Source organism: Delphinapterus leucas, chromosome 1 (assembly GCF_059928025.1).
Source record: "Delphinapterus leucas isolate spDelLeu-1000000601 "Yukka" chromosome 1, BTC_Dleu_Yukka2, whole genome shotgun sequence".
Classification (NCBI taxonomy): Eukaryota; Metazoa; Chordata; class Mammalia; order Artiodactyla; family Monodontidae; genus Delphinapterus; species Delphinapterus leucas.
This window is the reverse complement of record NC_143129.1, coordinates 116,504,920-116,526,257: the sequence shown is the minus strand read 5'-3', so window position 1 is coordinate 116,526,257 and position 21,338 is coordinate 116,504,920. Positions and strand designations below refer to the sequence as shown.

The window sequence follows — 21,338 nt, the reverse complement described above, 5'->3', positions numbered from 1 at the left end:
ACTTTGTGTTTGCCCAAGGGTTATACCACATTGCAAATAAAAAATCTTCCATCCCTAAAACTGATATTCCTTTTTCTCATGCAATGGATTAATATTTTGAACTTTTGGAATGGTTTCTGTGATATAAAGAGCTTAAGTCATATTGTAAAATACAGATCAAATTTTCTCAACAGAATCTTAGGTCATATATTTATTTAGATCACTGAACTCATCTGGTGTCCAAGTGTTGTATTCCATGGTCTCCCAAATGTCAGAACTAAAACAAGTAAAAGATATTTATTAAATATCAAAAATAAGTGTTTTATTTTAAAATAATGTATACTCTATTAGAAGGGGGCCCTGAAAATAATGAACAATGAAGCAATTACTGAGAAAAAACAAATGGAAGAAATGGACCTCATATTAAGCAGCACTCTACACTGACCACTACTGAATACTTACACTAGAATTGTGTTTTATCTTCTGCTGAACTGTAAGGTACTTGAGGGCAAACATGATGTCTTTCTTTCTCAACAATGTTTAGCTTAGTCTCTAGATCTAGACGTAATAAAAATAGCTAGTTAGCATTTATTGGGTGTGTGTATTTCTTTAATGTACATTATCTCAATAACCTATGTGGTAATATAATTAGCCCAGTTTACAGATGAAGAAAATGAAGCTCACAGAGATTATGTGATTTAACTGAGATTTTATAGCATCTGAGCCAAAATCTGAACACAGATCTGAATATAGAGCCCACTGTTTCCATCATACTTACTCACTCTATTCATTTATTGAGTAGCATTAAATACACATTTGATGAATTGATCAATGCTTTTATGATTTCTTCCAGATAAGAATTTTATTCTGATCATAGAAATCGTCTTATTCAACCCACACAACTATTATTACCAGTAAGTCATGAAGGCAGTCTCTATAAGCAGTCTTTTTTTTTTTGCTGTACGCGGGCCTCTCACTGTTGTGGCCTCTCCTGTTGTGGAGCACAGGCTCCAGACGCGCAGGCTCAGCGGCCATGGCTCACGGGCCCAGCCGCTCCGCGGCACGTGGGACCTGACCGGGGCACGAACCCGTGTCCTCTGCATCGGCAAGCGGACTCTCAACCACTGCGCCACCAGGGAAGCCCATAAACAGCTTTTGGTCTCATTTGTAGGGCACCACTGAATAAATTAAAGACAGTTATCTAGTTCAGGATTATTTTGTATTCTTATAAGGAAAGAATGTATTATATGTAGGGAGTTAAAATATTAAGGCTAGAAGAGACTTCCAAAATATTTTTTTCAGTCTATGTTTTTTAGATAAAGGTTGGTTTGTCTCCTCCTGCTGCCCCTCCTCCTCCTCCTCCTCCTCCAACTCCTCGCTTTTGATCTGATTTTTCCTCTTTAAATAAACTGCATAATATTTTATAAATTATTACAGCCAAACCTGTATGTCAGTGATTTTTTAGCTCAACACTATTTGTTCCTTTCTATTGTATTGTACAATTCAAATCCAGTTTTGGATCTAAACATGATAGGTTTGTCTTCTAATCACAATTTTGCAGTTGTGGCTTGGTAGTAAGTTTTGGTGGGACTCTTATTCTAAAAGACAGTTTTGATGTTTTTAATGTCCTGTTTAAAAGAACTTAAAAAGGTGAAAAACACAGTACAGACACCAAAATGTTGGATTATCAAAACACCCAATGTCAATATTGAAACATATAACTTGAAATTAAGACAATTTCTGGAAAATCATGTGCTGACTCTAAACCAAAAGGAATTCTGTTTGGAGGGCATTTTCATAAAAAATTAAAATGAGAAATACAGCAAAATTTAACCACTGGGGAAACACTTTCTTCACTTGGCTTCCATGACACTCTACTCTCTTGTTTTTCCCTTCTCATTCTCCTTTACTAGGTCCTCCTTTTCTCTACAGCTCTTCATGTGGGACTGCTCCAGGATTCAGTCCTTCATCCTCTTCTATTTTTCAGTTCTTTATCTACACTCATTATAATGGTTTGAAATACTATCCGTTTGCTGATGACTCCCTAGTTTTGCTCTCTAGCCCACAGCTCTCTCTCCTGCTGCAGAATCACACATCCCAACTGACTACCTGACAACATGATGACGAGTAAGCATCTCAAACTTAACATTCCGTTACTGAAGTCTTGATCTGACCCTTCAAACTTGCTCCACATGAAGTCTCTCCCATCTCAATTGATGGTAACTCCATCTTTCCAGTCACTTGGTTAAAAAATCTTGGAGTCATCCAAGATTCTTCTCTTTCTCTCATGCCTTTTATTCAATCGTAGGAAGAATCTGATCACTTCTTACCACCTCCACTAGAACCACCCTGGTTCATGACATTCATTTCGCCCCTCCTGTCACTTTCCCTCCCCTACAGTCCTTTCTCAAGAGAAGAGTCTGAGTGATGCTTTTAAAATGTGTCAGGTCACGCCATTCCTTTTCTCAAAATGCTCCAAGAAATCTTCACGTCACATAAAAGCCAAAGTCCTTACAAAACCCTACACAATCTGGCACCCTAACCCCCCCCCCCCCAGCACTTACTCTCCTCCTTTCTCATTTGACTCCTGGCTTCCACGGTGTTTCCTGAACAAGCTAGGCTTGCTACTGACTAGGAGCCTTGGAGCTGTAAGTTTCCTTTGCCTGGACAGCTTTTCTCAGATTAACAGATCTTCCCCCAGTTAACTGCATAGTATGCCCCATTACCTCCTTCAAATCTCTGCTCAATAATGAAGCCCACTCTGAGAATCCTATTTAAGAGTTGTAGTCTGCCCCTCTATCCCCTCATCTTCTTTTATCCTGTTCTATTCTTTCCACACCGTGCACTACTTAATATTAATAGTTTACCACACTAATTATTTTGGAGCTCATTGTTGTCTCTAGTAGAATGTAAACTCTCTATACTTCAAAGATTGTTTTGTTCTTAGGTTTTAGGGGGTCGGCACACGGAAAACGCTCAATAACGGATTCCACCAACTCATCATTTCATTGTTCACACTGCTGGGCAAGCTCCCTAAACTCTCCTTAAGCCTAAATTTCAGCACCTTCTTAAACCGCTAGAACTCACAAAACTATACATTTTCCTTTAAGAACTTTGCGACCCCGGAAGTAATAGCTTAAGGACGGGGGTCGGAGGAGAAAGCTACTTCCGTTTCCGTACAGACCACAAGGAGCAAAAATACCATGGCGAAGGCCGGGGCAAAGAGCGGCGGCAGCGGAAACAAAGGCTTGAAACGCAAAGCTGCTACTGAAGAACCTCAGGAGGCTGCAGTCGCTGAGGATGGGACGACGGAAAGTGGGGTCCAACCCTCGAAGGCGGCTGCCTTTCCTCCAGGCTTCAGCGTTTCGGAGATTAAGAACAAACAGCGGCGACACTTAATGTTCACGCGGTGGAAACAGCAGCAGCGGAAGGTATGAGGCGCGGAGGCGGCAGAGCGCGTGCGCGATGTCCCTTTCGCTCCTCTGGGGTGGAAGTTGGGGGATGGAGGGGATGTAGAAGGGGCATCTAACCCATTCTGGTGTGCACGTATGGGGGAAGGGTGTCCTAGAAGACTTATTGGGACTATAATTTCTAATCCGAGATCTGATGGATTGAGGGTCAACAGGCGCTGGGGGAAAAAAAAAAAAACCTATTTTATATTGTGTGTCAAGCATTCTGTTCAGAAGTCGACAGAAGTTACAGATTTACGGTACATCTTGCCGGTTCTTGATCATTTTAAAAGCATGTTTTGTTTATAAAATACTTGAGTAACTAGTGATGGTTTTATTGGAAACAACCTGAAAACTCTCTCATTACCGTTTATTTTTAGTACTTTTCAAGACAAGCAACCAGCATAGCCACGGTTTTCTTTAGGATGCAACTTGCAAAGGAATGCAAAACAAAACAACAAAAACTATTTAACTTGTTTAGATGTACATTTTGCACTTTCACTTAATTTGAGGTTTTATAGTAAAAGATAAAGCTAGTGAAATTTTAAACATTTAAACTTGTCAATTTAGATTAGTGTTTTGAAGGAGCAGAATCTTTGAGAAATCTTATTGATTGGCTAGCTCATTTGGTTTACAATAACAGCTACGAAAATGTAAGTCAGGATGTTTCTTTTAATACATTTCTAAGATTGCTCAGTTTAAATATTCATAGCATTAGTAATTTGTAACTTCAGTATGTGTTTGTGATATAACTGGTGGTTTCTCAATATTGTTCTTTTCTTTTTCAAATCCTTTAGGAAAAGTTGGCAGCTAAGAAAAAACTTAAAAAAGAGAGAGAGGCTCTTGGTGATAAGGTAAATGAAACTTTTAGTCCTCTGCTTTCTGTCTGGTATTATGGAGTGCTCCCTGATACTTACATTGAATCACTTTCTTTTAAAATTTATTATGAAATATTTTGGATATATAAAATGATATAAAAATAAGGCAGCATACCCCTTTCTATCCTTTACTCAGCTTAAGAAATTATGCATTAGTAGATAGTGTTCAAGTTCTTGTGTACTTTTTTCTGATTGTTTTCCCCTCCAAAGAAACACTCATTGGGACTTCCCTGGTGGTCCAGTGGTTAAGAGGGTTAAGACACCGTGCTTCCACTGCAGGGGGCACCGGTTTCAAACTTAGATCCCTCTTGACATGTAGCGTGGCCAAAAAAAAAAAAAAGATAAGCACTCATGAAATTGCTCTTTATTGTTCCCATGCACTTCCTTTATTACCTTTACTATGTTTGTGTCCCTAAACAGTAAACCCAGTAGTGGTGTTTTGCATGTTTTCAAAATTTCAAAATGGTGTGTATACTTCAACTTGCTTACTTTACTTAACTTTATGTGTTTGAGAGGCAGAGACACATCTCCCTGACTGGGAATGGGGAAGATCCCCGGTTTAGGCCTGTAACTGGAGCTCTTCTGACTTGATGCACTTTGTTATGCAAGGCTGGGGAATGGCTGGGCACAGCCTCTTCTGTTGTAGGGTTGGGGCATGTAAGAATGAGAGCTGACTCTGAGGTTAGGAACCTGCGAAGAGTGAGAATGGGGAGTGGGAGGAAGGTGAGATACCTGAGTGGATTATGGCAAAGAAGAGAGAAGAGATAATGCATCAAGAAAGGATTTGGCTATTTTTGTGATATTAACAAAAAGTGAAATCTTTCTATTGAAAAATTTTAAAAGAACTACTAAATACTTCTGCATTATTGCACAGCTAAGTTATTTTCATTTTAGTTTCATTTTATTTATAGTTAGTTCTAGGTTACAATTTATACTTGCAAAATTTAAAAAATGTTCAACTTTTCCCCCCTCCCATCTCTTAAGATGAGGGACCAAGAAATGATAAGCATTTTTGAGAAAGTGAAAAATAATAGACTATACACACACACACACACACACACACACACACACAAACTAAACGTTTCTTCTTCGTGAATTCTATTTATAGTATTAGGTTAAATCACAGGAAGTTGCCAATATTAGACTGTTTTGACCTGTGAAATCCTATCAAGCAATGTTAGTCTTTTTTAAACTCTCAATAATCAGTCAGTTATAGCAAATTAATATGCTGATCACCATTTGAGAATATCACCTTTCTTGTTTTTGGATTGAAAGATGACTTCCTAGAACTGCCTCTTTTAAAAAAATTACTTCAAATTTAATATTCATTTCATAGAATAATAAAAAAATCCTAGTTTGTCAGTTCATATTCATCTCTGTTAGTGTACATATATTTTGGATTAGCTTTAGTCAGTATATGGTTACAGTTCTGTGTTCTTGCTCCTTAAAATTTCATTTACACAATATTTTGGTCTAAGCAAACAATATTGTGCATGATTGCTGATTCTCATGGTATTCCATTATGCTGGAAATGCTGTAGTCATTATCCTGTTGTTGGACATCTGCCCTATTTACTGTTCATTTCCACTAACCATAGTGATAATACATATTTCTTTGTATAAATTGCTCCCCCTTTTCATTCCTTACCATAAATCCCCCAAACTAGATTTACTAGTTCAGTAGATGGAAACAGATTTATAGCTTTTCTTATATATTTCTGAATAGCTTTCTGAAAGTATTGAAACAAAGCTACATATATATGTACCTTTGTAATTTTTTCCCATTTGATATTTTTCTTCTTCATGAATAATTATTTTGATTCCAGTTTCTTCTCTCTGCTACTTCTGCCTGGTTTTAAGCCATTTTATTTAGTGTCAGCAGTTCTTCCAGTATGTGCATGTGTCTGCTCAGAGAATTAAAAAGCCTCTTACTCAATATTGTTATTAGGATTGATGTAGCAGTGGGTTGAAATGAGGAACAGATTGAGTTTTTGTATTATTTGCAGATTTCTGTTATTCTTCCCCAATCATAATGCAAAATTATTAATGTAAAATGCTCCTAAGACTTAACCCTTTTTCTTTTATTTAGGCTCCACCAAAGCCTATACCGAAGACCATTGACAACCAGCGAGTATATGATGAAACCACAGTAGACCCTAATGATGAAGAGGTAATGTTAGAAGTCTTAAATGAATTTGGATGACCACACTTGATAAATTGTCTATTCGTATGTCAATGTTTAAATTAAAGTACTAACTGGTGAAGATGTATAATGGACTGATTCAACTGTAATGTTGGCATATTATCATTATTTATTGTAGATTATTTCATAATTGAGTTTCCCAACAATGCTGTAGAAAAAGGGAGTAATTATTTATTTCCTAGAAAGGTATTGTATTTTATGCCTAGGTAAACTTATTTGTCATTTAATCTCTATAGTAGTTCCAGTGTTTTTTAATGTCATTTGAAAAGCATTCCTCATACTATAGATTTTTGTAGTATTTGTTATACATTTTGACACCTAAGGATGACATTTGATGGTATTTTTGTGTCCTCATAAAACTCTTGGTTTCAAGATAACCTTCCACTTTTCACATTTTCCCTTTAAATAGTTTGCAACAGTACAGTGAGAGAATCAAGGTTTTAAAACTTTGTATATATATGTATTCTTTGATTTGTGTATGGGAAACTTGTTTTTGTTATATTTATTTGCTTTCAAACAATGCTGTTACCAACATTCTTTCACATATTTCCTGGTATAGCCATTCATTCATTCAGTTTGTCAGTCAGTTTTCCAGCAAATGCTTCTTGATTGCCTGCTATGTATGGAGATCTGTTTTAGGGACATGGGATTCATCAGTGCACAAAATACACATATACACACAAAATTTCTGCCCACCCAGAGCTTACTTTCTAGGAAGAGAGACAAACAATGAACATAATAAAATAAATTACCATAGGTTAGCAGATGGTAGGTTACTAAAATTAAATAGGGTAAAGGAGATTCAGGACAACTTGGTGTAGAGCGAGTTTGCAATTTTACAAAAAGGGGGGGTGCATGAGAGAGAGTATCTGTGTGTGTGTGTGCCTGCATTTTATTTATTGCAACATAATTTCAGACTTAATAGAAAAGTAAGAATTCATGTATACACTTCACCTGGATTTCCTAAATGTTAAATTGTATCACACTTCATTTTCATTTATGTTCTCTCTGAAATGCTTGAGAGTAAGTGGCAGATATAAGCCCCTTTACTCATACATGCTTAGTGTGTTTTACCTATAAACTTTTTCTTTAATAAGCACAGTGTACAGTTTCCAAAATTAGACAATTAACATTGATATACATTATTATCTGATCTGTACAGCTTACTCACATGTCACAATGATGTCATTTTTCATAAAAGAAAAATCCCAGTTCTTGCATTTCATCCCATTACAATGACTCTAACCTCCTTTAGTTTGGAACAGTTCCGCAGAATTTGCTTTTAATGACATTGACATTTTTGAAGAGTACAGACCAGGTATACTTGTAGAATGCCACTTAATATGAGTTTGGTGTTTGCTCATGATTATATTCAGCTTATGTACTTTTGACAGGAGTACCACAGTTGTGACGTTATGTTCTTTTCAGTGCTCTTAGCAGGAGTCACATATTGTTGATTTTCCCATTACTGGTTATATTAACTTTCATCACATGATTAAAGTGGTGTCTGTCAGGTTTCTCCACTATAAGTACTATTTTCCCCTTTGAATTTAATCAGTATTTTGGGAGGGAGATACTTGGAGATTATATAAATAAATATATGTTACTCTTTAAACTCTCACTCAAGATTTTGCAATTACAAATAATTTTTTCCAGTCTGATAGGTGAGAAATAGTATTTCCATGTAGTTTTAATTTGCTGTTCTTTTGTTATGAATGAGGTTGGACATCTTTTCATGTTTTCTTCCTTTCTTTCTAATCAATTGTTTGTTCATGTCTCTTGCCCATTTTTCTGTTGGTTAGGGTTGCAATTTTTATACAATGGTTAGGGTAGGCTTCATTGAGGAGATGACCTTTTAGCAAAGACTTGAAGGATGTGAAGAAATCAGCCATCTTTGGGCAGAAAGTAATCCAGGATAAGGGGACATGGCCAGTGCAAAAGCTCTAAGGCAGGAACATGCTTAGTTTATTTTTGAGAATCAATAAGGAAGCCAGTATGCTGAAATTAAGTGAGCAAGAGGGAGGGTGGTAGAAGAGGTGCCAGGAAAATACGGGGAAGGGAAGAGGCCAGATCAGTGACTTTGCTGGCCATTGTGAGGACTTTGGCTTTTATACTTAGTGAAATGAGGAGCCATTGGATGGTTTTGAACAGGGGAATGATGTGATTGTATTTAATTTTTTTAAGTAATTGGTTGCTTTACTGAGATAGCAGTCAGAGAGGTAAACAGACTAGTTAGGAAGCTAATCCAGGAAAGAGATGATGATAATGACGGTGGTGGGGGTGATGATGATGATATTGGGACCACAGTGGTTACAGTGAATGTTGAGAATCAGTCTGATTCTGAGGTTTGAGTTTTTGGCCTTGGTGTATTTTGATATTAGAGCCACTAAGAATTTCTTGATATGAGGTGTTAGAGAAAGAGGATTCAAAGATGGCATTGAGGTTTTTAGCCTGAGCAATTAGAAGGACAGAATGATGGAATTATCATTGACAAGGTATGGAACAGGCCTTGGCTGGAGATAAATTGGGGATCAAAAACATGTAATGTAAAAGTTTCCCTAAATATTTACATAGGGGAGAATTTGTTAGTTCATGGGATGTATAAATGTTCAACTTTACATGAAAGTGCCAAAATGTTTTCCAAAGTAGTGGTTGTATCATTTTGCACTCCCATGGTGTAAGAGCAATATTCCTGGTCATCCACGTTCTGTCCATTGCTTGGTATATTCAAGTTAGTGATAAAGGGCTATCTCATTGTGGCTTGAGTTTGCACTTCCCTGATTCCTAAAGTGGTTGAGCATCTTTTTGTGCATGTACTGTGGTTTTGGTAGAGATATGCCAGCTCATGTCTTTTGCCCTATTTTCTATCCTGTAGTGCATTTTACTGATTTGTAGAATTTCTCTAATTTCTACTAATCCTTTACATGTATTACAAGTATCTTCCAATTTGTGGATTCTCTTTTTACTTTCTTCTCTGGTGTCTTCTGATGAACAAAAGTCCGTAATATAGTTGGGTTTAATTTTTTTTGTTTTTGTAGTGAATGCTGTTTTTGTCATGTTTAAGAAATTTGTCTCTATCCTGTAATCATATGATATCATAGTTTTTTTCCTAAAAGAACTGTGGAGAGCTACTTTTCACATTTATGTACTTAATTATCAGGAATGAATTTCTCTGTTTGGTGTGAGAAAGGAAACCAGTTTCTCTCTTCCACTGCTCCCTCCTTCCCCCTCATACGTAACCAGTTTCCCCAGCACCATTTTTGGAGCAGTACAACCTTTTCCCATAGTAAATTGTAATGCTGTGTCATATATTAGGTATCCGTATATGCTTAGTCTTTTTCTGGGCTATTTTTTTGGTAGTTTGTTGCTGGATCAGTTCTTTACTTTCTTAATTATTTAGCTTCATGATAAGTTTTGATACCTGTTAGGGCAAGATGCCCCTCCCCATTACCATCCTCAAATCCCTCTGTTCAGGAGTGTTCTCTTCCTGGACCTTTGGTCTTCCATATAAAATTATAAATTGTACTAAATCAGATCAGTTTGAGGATATATATATATTGCTTAATTAGGTCTTATTTAAATACTGAAAATGTATTTCAGTGAATTTCATTGTTTTCTTAATACAAGTTGTACACATGAATCTTGTTAGAGCTATTCCTGGGTATCTTACATTTTTTCTTATTAGTGTAAAGCACATCTCTTTGAAAACTGTTTAAATTGCTGATTTACAAAAATGCAGTTGATTTTTTTAATACATTTTAAAAAATATCTATCTATCTATATTTGGCTCCGTTGGGTCTTCGTTGCTGCGTATGGGCTTTCTCTAGTTGCTGCGCGTGGGCTTTCTCTAGTTGCTGCAAGCGGAGGCTACTCTTCGTTGTGGTGCACAGGCTTCTCATCGCGGTGGCTTCTCTTTCTGCGGAGCACAGGTTCTAGGCCTGCAGGCTTCAGTAGTTGTGGCACGCAGGCTCAGTAGTTGTGGCTTGCAGGCTCCAGAGTGCAGGTTCAGTAGTTGTGGAGCACGAGTTAGTTGCTCCATGGCATGCGGGATCTTCCTGGACCAGGGATCGAACTTATGTCCCCTGCATTGGCAGGCGGATTCTTAACCACTGTGCCCAGGGAAGTCCCTGCAATTGATTTTTGGATCATGATCTTCTAACCAGTAGTTTACCTAAATTCATTTCTAATAATTTGTCTGAATGTTGTTTTCATTTCATGTTTAATCCTTTCTGCAAATAAGTTTTTGTTAATTACTTTCAATCCATTAACAGTTTCTTTCGTTCTTACTTAGAACCTCCAGCATGTCAAATAAATTGAAAAAGCAATATTAGCATCTGTGCCATGTTACTGATTTTAAAGAGAATACTTCGTGTATCATTATTAATGTTTGTGTCATTAATGGTAGATTCTTCTTATGAGTTATGGAAATTCCATTCTTTTTTTGCTGGATTTTTTGTTTAATGAATGAATGTAGAAAGTTAGATGCTTTTCCTGCAAATATTAAGATAATTTATGCACTTTTTCTGCAGATATTGAGATGAATGTGCAGTTTTCTCCTTTATTGCACTAATGTAGTAAACGAAATAGATTTTCTAATCTTAAACCTCTTGTATTCATGGGATAAATACAATTTAGTTAAGATGACACAGGCCTACTAGAGAATGGACTTGAGGATACGGGGAGGGGGAAGGGTAAGCTGGGACAAAGTGAGAGAGTGGCATGGACATGTATACACAACCAAACATAAAATAGATAGCTAGTGGGAAGCAGCCGCATAGCACAGGGAGATCAGCTCGGTGCTTTGTGACCACCTAGAGGGGTGGGATAGGGAGGGTGGGAAGGAGGGAGACGCAAGAGGGAAGAGATATGGGAACATATGTATATGTATAACTGATTCACTTTGTTATAAAGCAGAAACTAACACACCATTGGGAAGCAATTATACTCCAATAAAGATGTTTAAAAAAAAAGATGTTTTATCTTAACATATTGTTTTGGTTTTTTAATACTTTGTTTAGAACATGTACATGTGTGTTCATGAGTGAGACTACAGTAATGTCCTATTTTCATTCCTAATTTTATTTATTTGGGCTTTTCACCAGAGGTGTATCTGTTTTGTTTTTCTTTTCAAACTATTGTTTTCTTTAATCTTCTCTATTGAATCTTTGTTTTCTAATTCATTTATATCTCCTCATACCTTTATTTCTTTTACACTGTGAGTTTACTGTTTTTATTTTTTTGATTAGCTTATTTTCATCTTTTTTATTATGAGCAACTAAGGTCATAAAATTCACTTTTGCTATAGCCCCCAAGTTTTAAGATGCATTTCTTTCATTATTGTTTAAATCTGAGTACCTCTTTTAATGAAAGATGATTTCTTCTTGTTTGCTATATTTTTTTATTTCATTAGTTTTCCCCTGATCCTTGTTATTTCTTTCCTTCTGCTTACCTGGAAGAGCAAATGAAAGCTCTTCCATTTGCTCTTCTTTTTCTAGCTTCCTAAGATGGAAGCTTAGATTATTGATTTTATACTTTTTTCCTAGTATAAGCATATAAAGCTCTGGTTTTCCCCTAAGCACTGCTTTAGCCACATCCCATACATTTTGGTATGCTTGTTGTGTTTTCATTTTCATTCTGTTCAAGATATTTTCTAATTTCTCTTGTGATTTCTTCTTTGGCTTATGATTTTCAAGAAGTGTCCTTTTTAATTTCCAAATATTTGAGGATTTCCCAGATTCCTTTCTGCTGTTGATTTCTAATTCAATTTTATTGTGGTTTGGGACATATTTTGTTTGATTTCAGTCCTTTTCAATTAAAGAAATGTCCTAGCATTTCTGTCCTAGCATAAATAAGATCTATTCTGAAGAATGATTTATCACAATCTACTTCAAATAAATACTGACACGATTCTGGTAAAATACAGCAAGTTTGCACCAGTATAGCTTCATGACCCTCCACTCTTAATCATGCTATTATTGTCAGCACACGTTGTTATATATTACATCTGTCTATGTTATAAACCCAGTGTTGTAATTACTGCTTTAAACATCCTGTTTTTTTTAAAGAAATTAAGAGCATACACACACAACACACCCAGAGTCTTTTATCTTTACCTTCATCATTACCTATTTACAATGCTCTTCTTTCCTGTTTCTGGATCAGAGTTACCATCTGGTATCATTCTCTTTCAGCTTCTAGGACTTTCTTAAGCCTTTGTTTTTATAGCAGGTCTGATAGCTAATTATCTCAGCTTTTGTTTATCTGAAAGTGTGCTTATTTTGCCTTCATTTTTGAAAGAATTTTGTGGGATATAGAATCCTTGGTTGACTTTTTTTTCTTCTGGTACTTTGAACTTGTTCCATTGCATTTTGACCTTCATTATTTCTCTTGAGAAAGCAGCCATTAATAATCATTGTTCCCATGTACATGATTTATTTTTTTCTTCTTTCAAAATTTTCTGTTTTTTGGCTTTTACCAGTTTGACACTGATATGTTTAGGTGTTGTTCTTTCTTTTTATTCTACTTAAGGTTTTCTGAGTTTGGACCTTAAGTTTTTCATCCTTTATTTCTTTGAAAATTTTTTTCTGCCCTCTTCTCTCCTTCGGGGACTTCCTTTTCACACACACTGTTGAAATGGTTAAGAGTGTTCTAAAAGTTTCTGCGGCTTTGCTCCTTTTGCTGATTGTGTTCTCCATTCTTCAGATTGGATACTTATTAATCTATTTTCAAGTTTATTGATTATTCTGTACCTTAGATCTGCTATTAAGCCTGTATTTTTCCTTAATTCCTTGAATATATCTGTTATAGCTGCTTTGAAATTTTCACTAAATTCAACATCTGGGCCCACTCAGTTTTTATTGACTTCTCTTTTCCTGATTATAAGTCATACTTTTCTGTTTCTTTGTATATCTGATATTTTGGTTGAAAATTGGACATTTTAGAAAACATTGCAATAACTCTGGATTGTTTTATTTTTTTAAGGGTTATTGATTCTTTTTGTTTTAGTAACTTGTCTGGACTTAAACTGGAATCTGTCTGACAGTAGCATTATGTTACTACTCAGTTTGTTATTTTTAACATGCCTCCCTAGGGACTGTCCCAGTGTTTGTGTGGCTTAATGGTCAGCCAGTGATTTGGGTAGAGGTTGTGGTGTGACACCATGAACCCCTAAGACATACATGCCCTCTGCCAGCTGAGCTGTGTGTGGATTGAGGAATGCATTCAGAGTTGCAGCCATTTCTCAAGTCTCCCTTGCCTTTCAGGTGCACTGGATTCTCAGGTCTCTCTCATGTGTAGTTTAGCTGTCAGTCAGGAATTTTGGGAGAGATTATGTCAGTCCCTCTATGATTTTTACTTCCAGAGCTCTCATAAATTTTTGGCTGGTCCACATCTACCCTGAACTGGGCCTGTAACCTTGGATTGGCAAAGATAGCGTCTTCACACCTGCCCCTCCTTGAATCTGGTCCACCACCTCTGGATTCAGGATTGCTGGTTCTCGCCTACTATCAGTCCTGAAGTTGGTAAAGTTACTGTTTTCACCAATCAGGTTGATAGAGGAAATGGAATAGCTCTAGGCAAGGTTCTTGATGTTCTTGCCCACAGATGTATCCATTTTTCAAGAATAAACGCATCTCAGTGTGTGTCTTGAAATTGTTTTTGACAGTTTTTTTCCAGTTTTATATTAGTATTCTTCAAATAGAAAATTACCCAACCTCTTCATGTTGCCATTAACCTAAGTCCCTCCTGGGCCCTCTTCAAAAAATCACCAGTCAGCTAGGTAGTCAGTGTTATAGAATCCCTACTGTAACTACTTTTAAAATGCTGGCCCAGTAGAATGTTTGATGTAAAATTATCTCTTTTTCTGTTTTCAGGTTGCTTATGATGAAGCTACGGATGAATTTGCTTCTTACTTCAACAGACAAACTTCTCCCAAGATTCTCATCACTACATCAGATAGACCTCATGGGGTAAACATATCAATTAGTATAGCTCTTGAATTCTTAATTTTCTTACATTACTTAGATTATTTAAAAGAACTCTGTTCAGAAGAGTTAAATTATTAGTAATTGCCTTAGATTATGCCTGTAAATAAGCTAAATAAAATGTAATGCTGATGTGATATAGGTTCACTAAGCATGATTCTTCAGGATAGGCTTTCCCAGCCTCAGCACTGTTAGTATTTTAGGCTGGATAATTTTTTATTATGCAGATTGTCCTGTTCATTATAGGATGTTTAGCAGCATCTCTGGGCTCTATGCACTAGATATCCGTAGCAGCCAAACCCCACACTACCACCAGTCATAACCACCAGAAATGCTTCCAGATGTTGCCAAACATCCCTTGATGGCAAAATTGTCCCTCGTTGAAAACCACTGCTTTAGGTTGATCAGCCTTTGATGGATGAAACATTGTTTAGGTTTCACTCTTTCCCTAGCCTTGCTCTCTTTTAATAACACTATCTTATAATAATTACTTCTTTGCTTATAAATATGTGCTACACAGATTTGTATTCTTTTTCACTTTTGAGGATTTTTGTTATTTTGTTTTATAGAGAACAGTACGACTCTGTGAACAGCTCTCCACAGTTATACCAAACTCACATGTTTATTACAGAAGAGGACTGGCTCTGAAAAAAATTATTCCACAGTGCATCTCAAGAGATTTCACAGACCTGATTGTTATTAATGAAGATCGTAAAATACCAAGTATCCTTTGTTTTTTTATGGAAGTTTTCCTGTCTAAACAAGAGACAGCTTCAGGGAATTCATAATCTAGTAGGAGAAAAGAAACATGTAAACAAACAAAAATATAGTGTGGATAGTACAATTAAGAGAGAAATACAGGATACAGTGCAAACTCTGGTAAAATCTGCCCTGGGGATATCAGGGAGGAAGTACTTGATAGAAAAAAGTGCTTAAACCCCGTCTAGGTGGATATGGGTGAATGAGGTAAGGAAGAGGAAGAGTACCCACTGCAGAAATAACCATTTGGAAAGATAGAGGCGTGAAGGTGCTGACCCAGTTGGGGATCTGCAGCTCTCATTTGATATGACTAGATTTTATGGTGCCAGAGGTGGTATCACAGGATTGCATTTTTGAAGTAGGTATTTGGGCCCATATTATGTATTAACTAGTATATCAGATGCCAAGAATAATCTATCCTTTTACCATGAATCACAGATCTGAGGTGAATGTGTTCCCTAAACCCTAGGTGTTTCTTCCTGTTGTGAGGTAAGAGATCATATAAAGGATGCCTAGATTTTTTGTCATTGCTGTTGTTTTACTTACTCATCTCATGGTGGCCTGTGAACTCAGTAACTTTAAAGATGGCCAGTTGAATGAGTCAAAATTATTAAAACAAGATTATTAAGGACTTAATAAACAATAGGGACAGTACTTCTCTGCTGCCAGGTTAACATTTTTTTTCTTAAATCAATGAACACTTTTTAAAAAATAATGGTTTACAAGCTGTTTTTTTTTCATCTAAATAATTTTTATGGCTTTTATTGTTTTCAATGTGAGTTAAAGACTTTACCCCACTTGTACAGGTTGCTTTTCAGAGACTTTTAAGACTAAAACTAGCTTTGTATTGTGGTATATTGTTGGTCATTTTATAATTTGGCCGGATCGTGAGTTACTGTAACAAAGTAACAAAAATCTCTTGAATACTTAACTATTCCAGAAGAGATTTGTTTTAAGGTAGTTGTTGCCTTTTTAAAACTACCCTCCCAACATAAGGTGGCAAGGTCTGCGTTCCTCTATTTTTGGCAGTCAAAAACCCATCATCATTTCATTACTAGCAAGCCTGCTAGTAACTCTTTGCTAAGAAGCAAGCATTTATCAATTCAATAAACATTCTATCCATCTCTTGCCTTTAGAAAGCTTATATTCTCTTTACTTTATAATACTGTGTTGTCTTTTTACCCAAAATGTATTAATATTTTTCTGTTTACCATATTGGACACCCTAGAGGGTAAGTTAACCGTCAGGTAATTAAGGTACCATCAGTACACAGACCTGATTTAAGGAAATAATTAGGCTACTTAAGTAATCCAAATGTGAAACTGCTTACTCCTATTCATATAAACATATATATATATACAGCCTGCCCTCCCTGTCCACAGGTTCTGCATCTGCAGATTCAACCAACCGTATTGAAAGTTGGAGGGCTTACTCTACTACGCCAATTTATATAAGGGATGAGCATCTGTGGATCTGCCCTCCATGGTGGGTCCCAGAACCAGTCCCCCACAGATACTGAGGGAAAATTACCCAAGACTTAATTTTTGGATACAGAATCATGCAGCAGTTTCTAAAAGTCCTCATGATTGGAAGTTTTATAAGTATAATCCTGCCTGGATGTTAATTTTTATAATTTCAAAGATGTTTCATTTTCTTTTCTGATTAACATCTAGTAATGCAGCTGATGTCAGAGTATCAGTGAAAGACACTAGGAAAACAAATCTCTTGATTTACTTGATCACATAGAATGATCTTCAGACTAATGCACATTGGTAAGCTGGACTGGAAGTCCATCTTGGATAAGAGATTGTAAGATAAGGCAAAGAATATCTGCAGAAACTTGTAAATGAGACTGTTGCTCTAAGGAAGATACGAGACAGGTAAATGGAGGAAGGACAGTGGCTAATCTTTGCCATGATCCCCCCCCCAAAAATGTAGAATTAAAGGGAGAATAATTTGTAAGCACCTAATAGAAATGGTGATTCCTAGAGACTTAACATGGGCTCACAAATAACAAATCATGACTCCTAATGATGGCACTTGGAGAAAAGTTGAAAGAATTGAAGATATCCAGCCTGGAAATAAGAAAGTGGGAACATGACAGCTGTCTAAAGATATATTGACAGTAGGAAGGGCTACTGTGTGCCATATGGTGGAAATTTATAGGGGTATACATTTTTGACTTATTCTAGAAAAGAGCTTTGTTATCCTACCAGTAGCCTTGTGGCTTTGGGTCAGGCAGATGTGATATCAAATTCAGAGTTCATTACTTGCTATTTTTGTGAATTTAGTCAAGTTTCTTAGTTTCCTCATATTTTAAATGTAGGAAATAATACCTATCTTTGGGGTTCCCACAAGGATCACATTAAATGTATTATGTTTCAGAGGCATAGTGCCTGGCCTGTATTAGGCATTTTATTAATTGTGGTGCAGTGGGAAGCATGAAGGCTTTTTCTGGAGAGAGACAGACTTCCTCTATTCATTATTTCTAAATGGAAATTTGAGGTAGGATAAGTCTTTGTGCTTTTGGCAGCTTATAGGGTGTTTTACATTCCTAGCCTTTGTATCAATCGTAACAAAATGCCTCTATACATTTCTAAATGGAAATTACCAGTCAAGAGTTTGGGCTCAGGTGTAACCCCACCCCAGTTGTGATCTACTGCCATGTAGCACTGAAACTTGGGTTGAATCTACCTGACCCTTCTCAGACTCTTCCTCATTGCTAAAATCAGTATGACTCCTATTTTACATGGTTTGGGTTAGAGATTAGCAATAACATAAAGCCTTTGTACAATGCAGGTACTTAGGAATTGATACGCCTGGATTCTGTAGTTTCTTTTGACACAAACGACAATTTACTGGGAATGTTCTGGAAAGGATCCAAGCCTTGATTTAGGTTGAAACTAACGACTTCTACCTCTCTTAACCCCCTCAAGATTTTATGATTTTTTCAACGTGCAAATGATACAGAAATACTTTTGCCTGTACCTCATGAGGTTGAACTTTTGGTGAGTCCTTGAAGGGAAGGAAAGAATTCAAACATTTACTGATAATCTGCTATGTAGTAGGCACTAGTATCTGTCAGAAATTAGTTAATAGATTTGTTGGGAAGAAAGGCATTTTACATGACTGTAACTCAAATGACAAGTGCTGTAGTAAGTAACAGTGAGATCGAGACTATTTAGAGCTTAATTTTGACTGTAAAGAGAGGTGGCATTTGAAGTGGGTCTTAATGGATGAGTAAAATATTGTAGATACTTGAAATACAATGAGCAAAAATCACATGATAGGATTAGTGTGTCTGGTGTGTGAGAGACTGTGTCAGTGTCTACCAGCTTGGAAGCAATATGGGGAGACAACAGGTTAGAAAGGTAGTTTGGAGCCACAGTATGACTGCTATGACGATGTCTTAAATCTATAGATGAGTCTGTGGTGAGAGTAGTTTGAAATTAGCTACAGCTGTCAAACTCTCACAGTATCCAGTTTTTCACATAGCACACGAGGAGCTATGGTACAGATACAGTGACACAGCCGAGTCCCATAGCTTTAGTAACTGTAGAACCAAGGCCTGAATCCAACTTGATTTAGTCTATATTAGAAGATGTACTTGAAATGGTGAGAGAGGTCAAACCAAGCAAAATACTGTTTTCCTAATCTGGGTGGAAAATCTCAAGGACCTCAATTAAGACAGTAACAATTGGGGTAAAGAGGAAGCTATAGAAGTGAGGAATTTAGGAAGGTAAAAGCAGTAGATAGGATTTGATGGGAGGAGGAAGGTGATGATAATAACCACCATAGTTTTTCAGTAGATGAATGGGAGAATGTCGATGGCTTTTTTTTTTAATCTTGAATTTTTATTTTTTTATACAGCAGGTTCTTATTAGTCGTCCATTTTATACACATCAGTGTATACATGTCAGTCCCAGTCTCCCAATTCATCATGTTGATGGCTTTTAAATATGGCAACATCTGTTTTATAAAACTCATATTGTGTGCAGAAAAAGAGTTTAATTCTGACCTCCTTTTAAGGTTAAGTATTTGAAAGAATCAAGTTGTGCTACAAAGACTTGAGGTCTGTTGTGTAGTTTAGCCGCATTCCAAACTTTTAAAGCCCTTGGGCTGCTAATCCTGCTGATTGTAGGTAGTTGTCTTATACTTCATTTGTAGTTTAGAGTGTCTAGCCTAATTCTGTTTGTGGTAGGGTAAGTGTTTAATTAATAGGTTGATTTTAAATTGTGGTACAGTAATCCCAAGAATTAAGACCATGTCTCTTGAGAACACTAATAACCTTGATTTCCAGAAGAGTTTGTCTCTGGTCTTGTAGGATGATATTCAAAACTGCATATCCTGACCTTAACAAATGTGTAAGACATATATATGTATGAAAGTGTGCCTTTTAAGGGTTATAAAGCCTCTGAACATAGAGGTAAACTTATATTCCATTTGCAATGCTACAAGTATGCTAGAATCTCATTCTGTTAGAGTATTATAGTAGTGGATTTTAGCTCTTTTCACCTATTTCAGTTGAATGCCGAACATACCCTATAGCTATTTACCATATTGTGAAGAGAAAAAGTAGGACTGCTGTAGGTTAGTCTATTTTTCTGAAAGATTTAGGTTGACTTCTGTGTCTTGAGTTTTGGGTATGGTAAGAAAATCTGTTAAGCCAGAGGAATACATGCACCCACCTATTTACCTAGCTACAGATTTTAGGAGGCTTTGGGCATACAAAGGACTAGTTATTTAAACAATTTAAAACTTAGATTACAGAATGTAATCTAAATGTGTTCTTAGCTTTGTGAACAGATGGATTAATTCTGAGTCACTTGCCAAATGGCCCAACTGCTCATTTTAAAATGAGCAGTGTTCGTCTGCGTAAAGAAATTAAGGTAAGTTTTATGCATTCCTTGATTGGCATTGGTCTTCTCACAGTATTTGATCAGTAAATGCTATAACCTATATAGATCTAATTGATTTTAATAATGGTATTTCCTCTTCTGGTTAAAGGGATACTTTCGTGTACTGACCGTTTTCTTGTGAGATTATAACTGAGTTATGGCAGACAAGCAATAGCCTTCATTACTATGAAACATGTCACTTTTTAGTAGAACTTTCTTTTTGGTGCATTCACTGCATATTAAATAATTTTAGATAAATCTTATTTCATGGGTTTGATTAAGCCATTAAGATAACTAAAATGTTTCAATGTCATGTAAATTCGAAAACTTGAAATTGCAGTGAGATCGTTATTGTGACTTTTCATCATTTTTCTAGAGAAGAGGCAAGGACCCCACAGAACACATACCTGAAATAATTTTAAACAATTTTACAACACGGCTGGGTCATTCTGTTGGACGTATGTTTGCATCTCTCTTTCCCCATAATCCTCAATTCATTGGAAGGCAGGTTGCCACATTCCACAATCAACGGGATTATATCTTCTTCAGATTTCACAGGTGAGAAACTCCTTGGACTTCAATGGTGAAATACATTTTACACACAAACCTGTTTTCTAATGTATTCTGACAAGTATTGTAGATGAGAAATTATCTTTCAAACTGTCATATTAAAGAAATAACAGTTTGGGTTCATTCACACTAATTTCCTTAACTCTATTTTATCTTTGAAGATACATATTCAAGAGTGAAAAGAAAGTGGGAATTCAGGAACTTGGACCACGTTTTACCTTAAAATTAAGATCTCTTCAGAAAGGAACCTTTGATTCTAAATATGGAGAATATGAATGGGTACATAAGGTATGTGCTTACTCTTTGAAAAGCCATTTAGATAATTTTAAAAGGATGGAATGAGAATAAAACGACGTACTTTAAGCTTTGGGCGTTTATACCTTAAGTTAGGCTTCTGAATTTCTTCCCAGGAGCTAGCAATAATCAATCTCTGATACAGCGTTATGGTCTAGAGATTAACCCTGGTTCATCTGAAATATCCCTAAAGATCAGTGGTTCTCAAAGTGGGACCAGTAGCATCACCTAAGAACCTGTTACGAAGGCAGACTGTTGGGCTACAGACCTGCTGAATCAGTAACTTAGGGAGTGGGCCAGCAGTCTGTTTATGAGCCTGTGTTATAT

The 21,338-nt window shown here is 36.4% G+C and overlaps 1 protein-coding gene across 2 annotated transcripts in view; it reads left to right on the top strand.

Moving 5' to 3' along the window:
- Positions 1-3,159: 3,159 nt before the first annotated feature.
- RPF1 (ribosome production factor 1 homolog) overlaps positions 3,160-21,338 on the top strand; it is a 44,570-nt gene continuing 26,391 nt past the window's right edge. For both annotated transcript variants that reach the window (XM_022580961.2, XM_089920324.1), the window contains exons 1-8: positions 3,160-3,410; positions 4,226-4,282; positions 6,395-6,475; positions 14,380-14,475; positions 15,060-15,213; positions 20,056-20,138; positions 20,524-20,705; positions 20,879-21,005. In XM_022580961.2, coding sequence (XP_022436669.1) covers positions 3,183-3,410; positions 4,226-4,282; positions 6,395-6,475; positions 14,380-14,475; positions 15,060-15,213; positions 20,056-20,138; positions 20,524-20,705; positions 20,879-21,005 — 1,008 coding nt within the window. In that variant the 5' untranslated portion in view covers positions 3,160-3,182. The remainder of the gene's footprint in view (positions 3,411-4,225; positions 4,283-6,394; positions 6,476-14,379; positions 14,476-15,059; positions 15,214-20,055; positions 20,139-20,523; positions 20,706-20,878; positions 21,006-21,338) is intronic.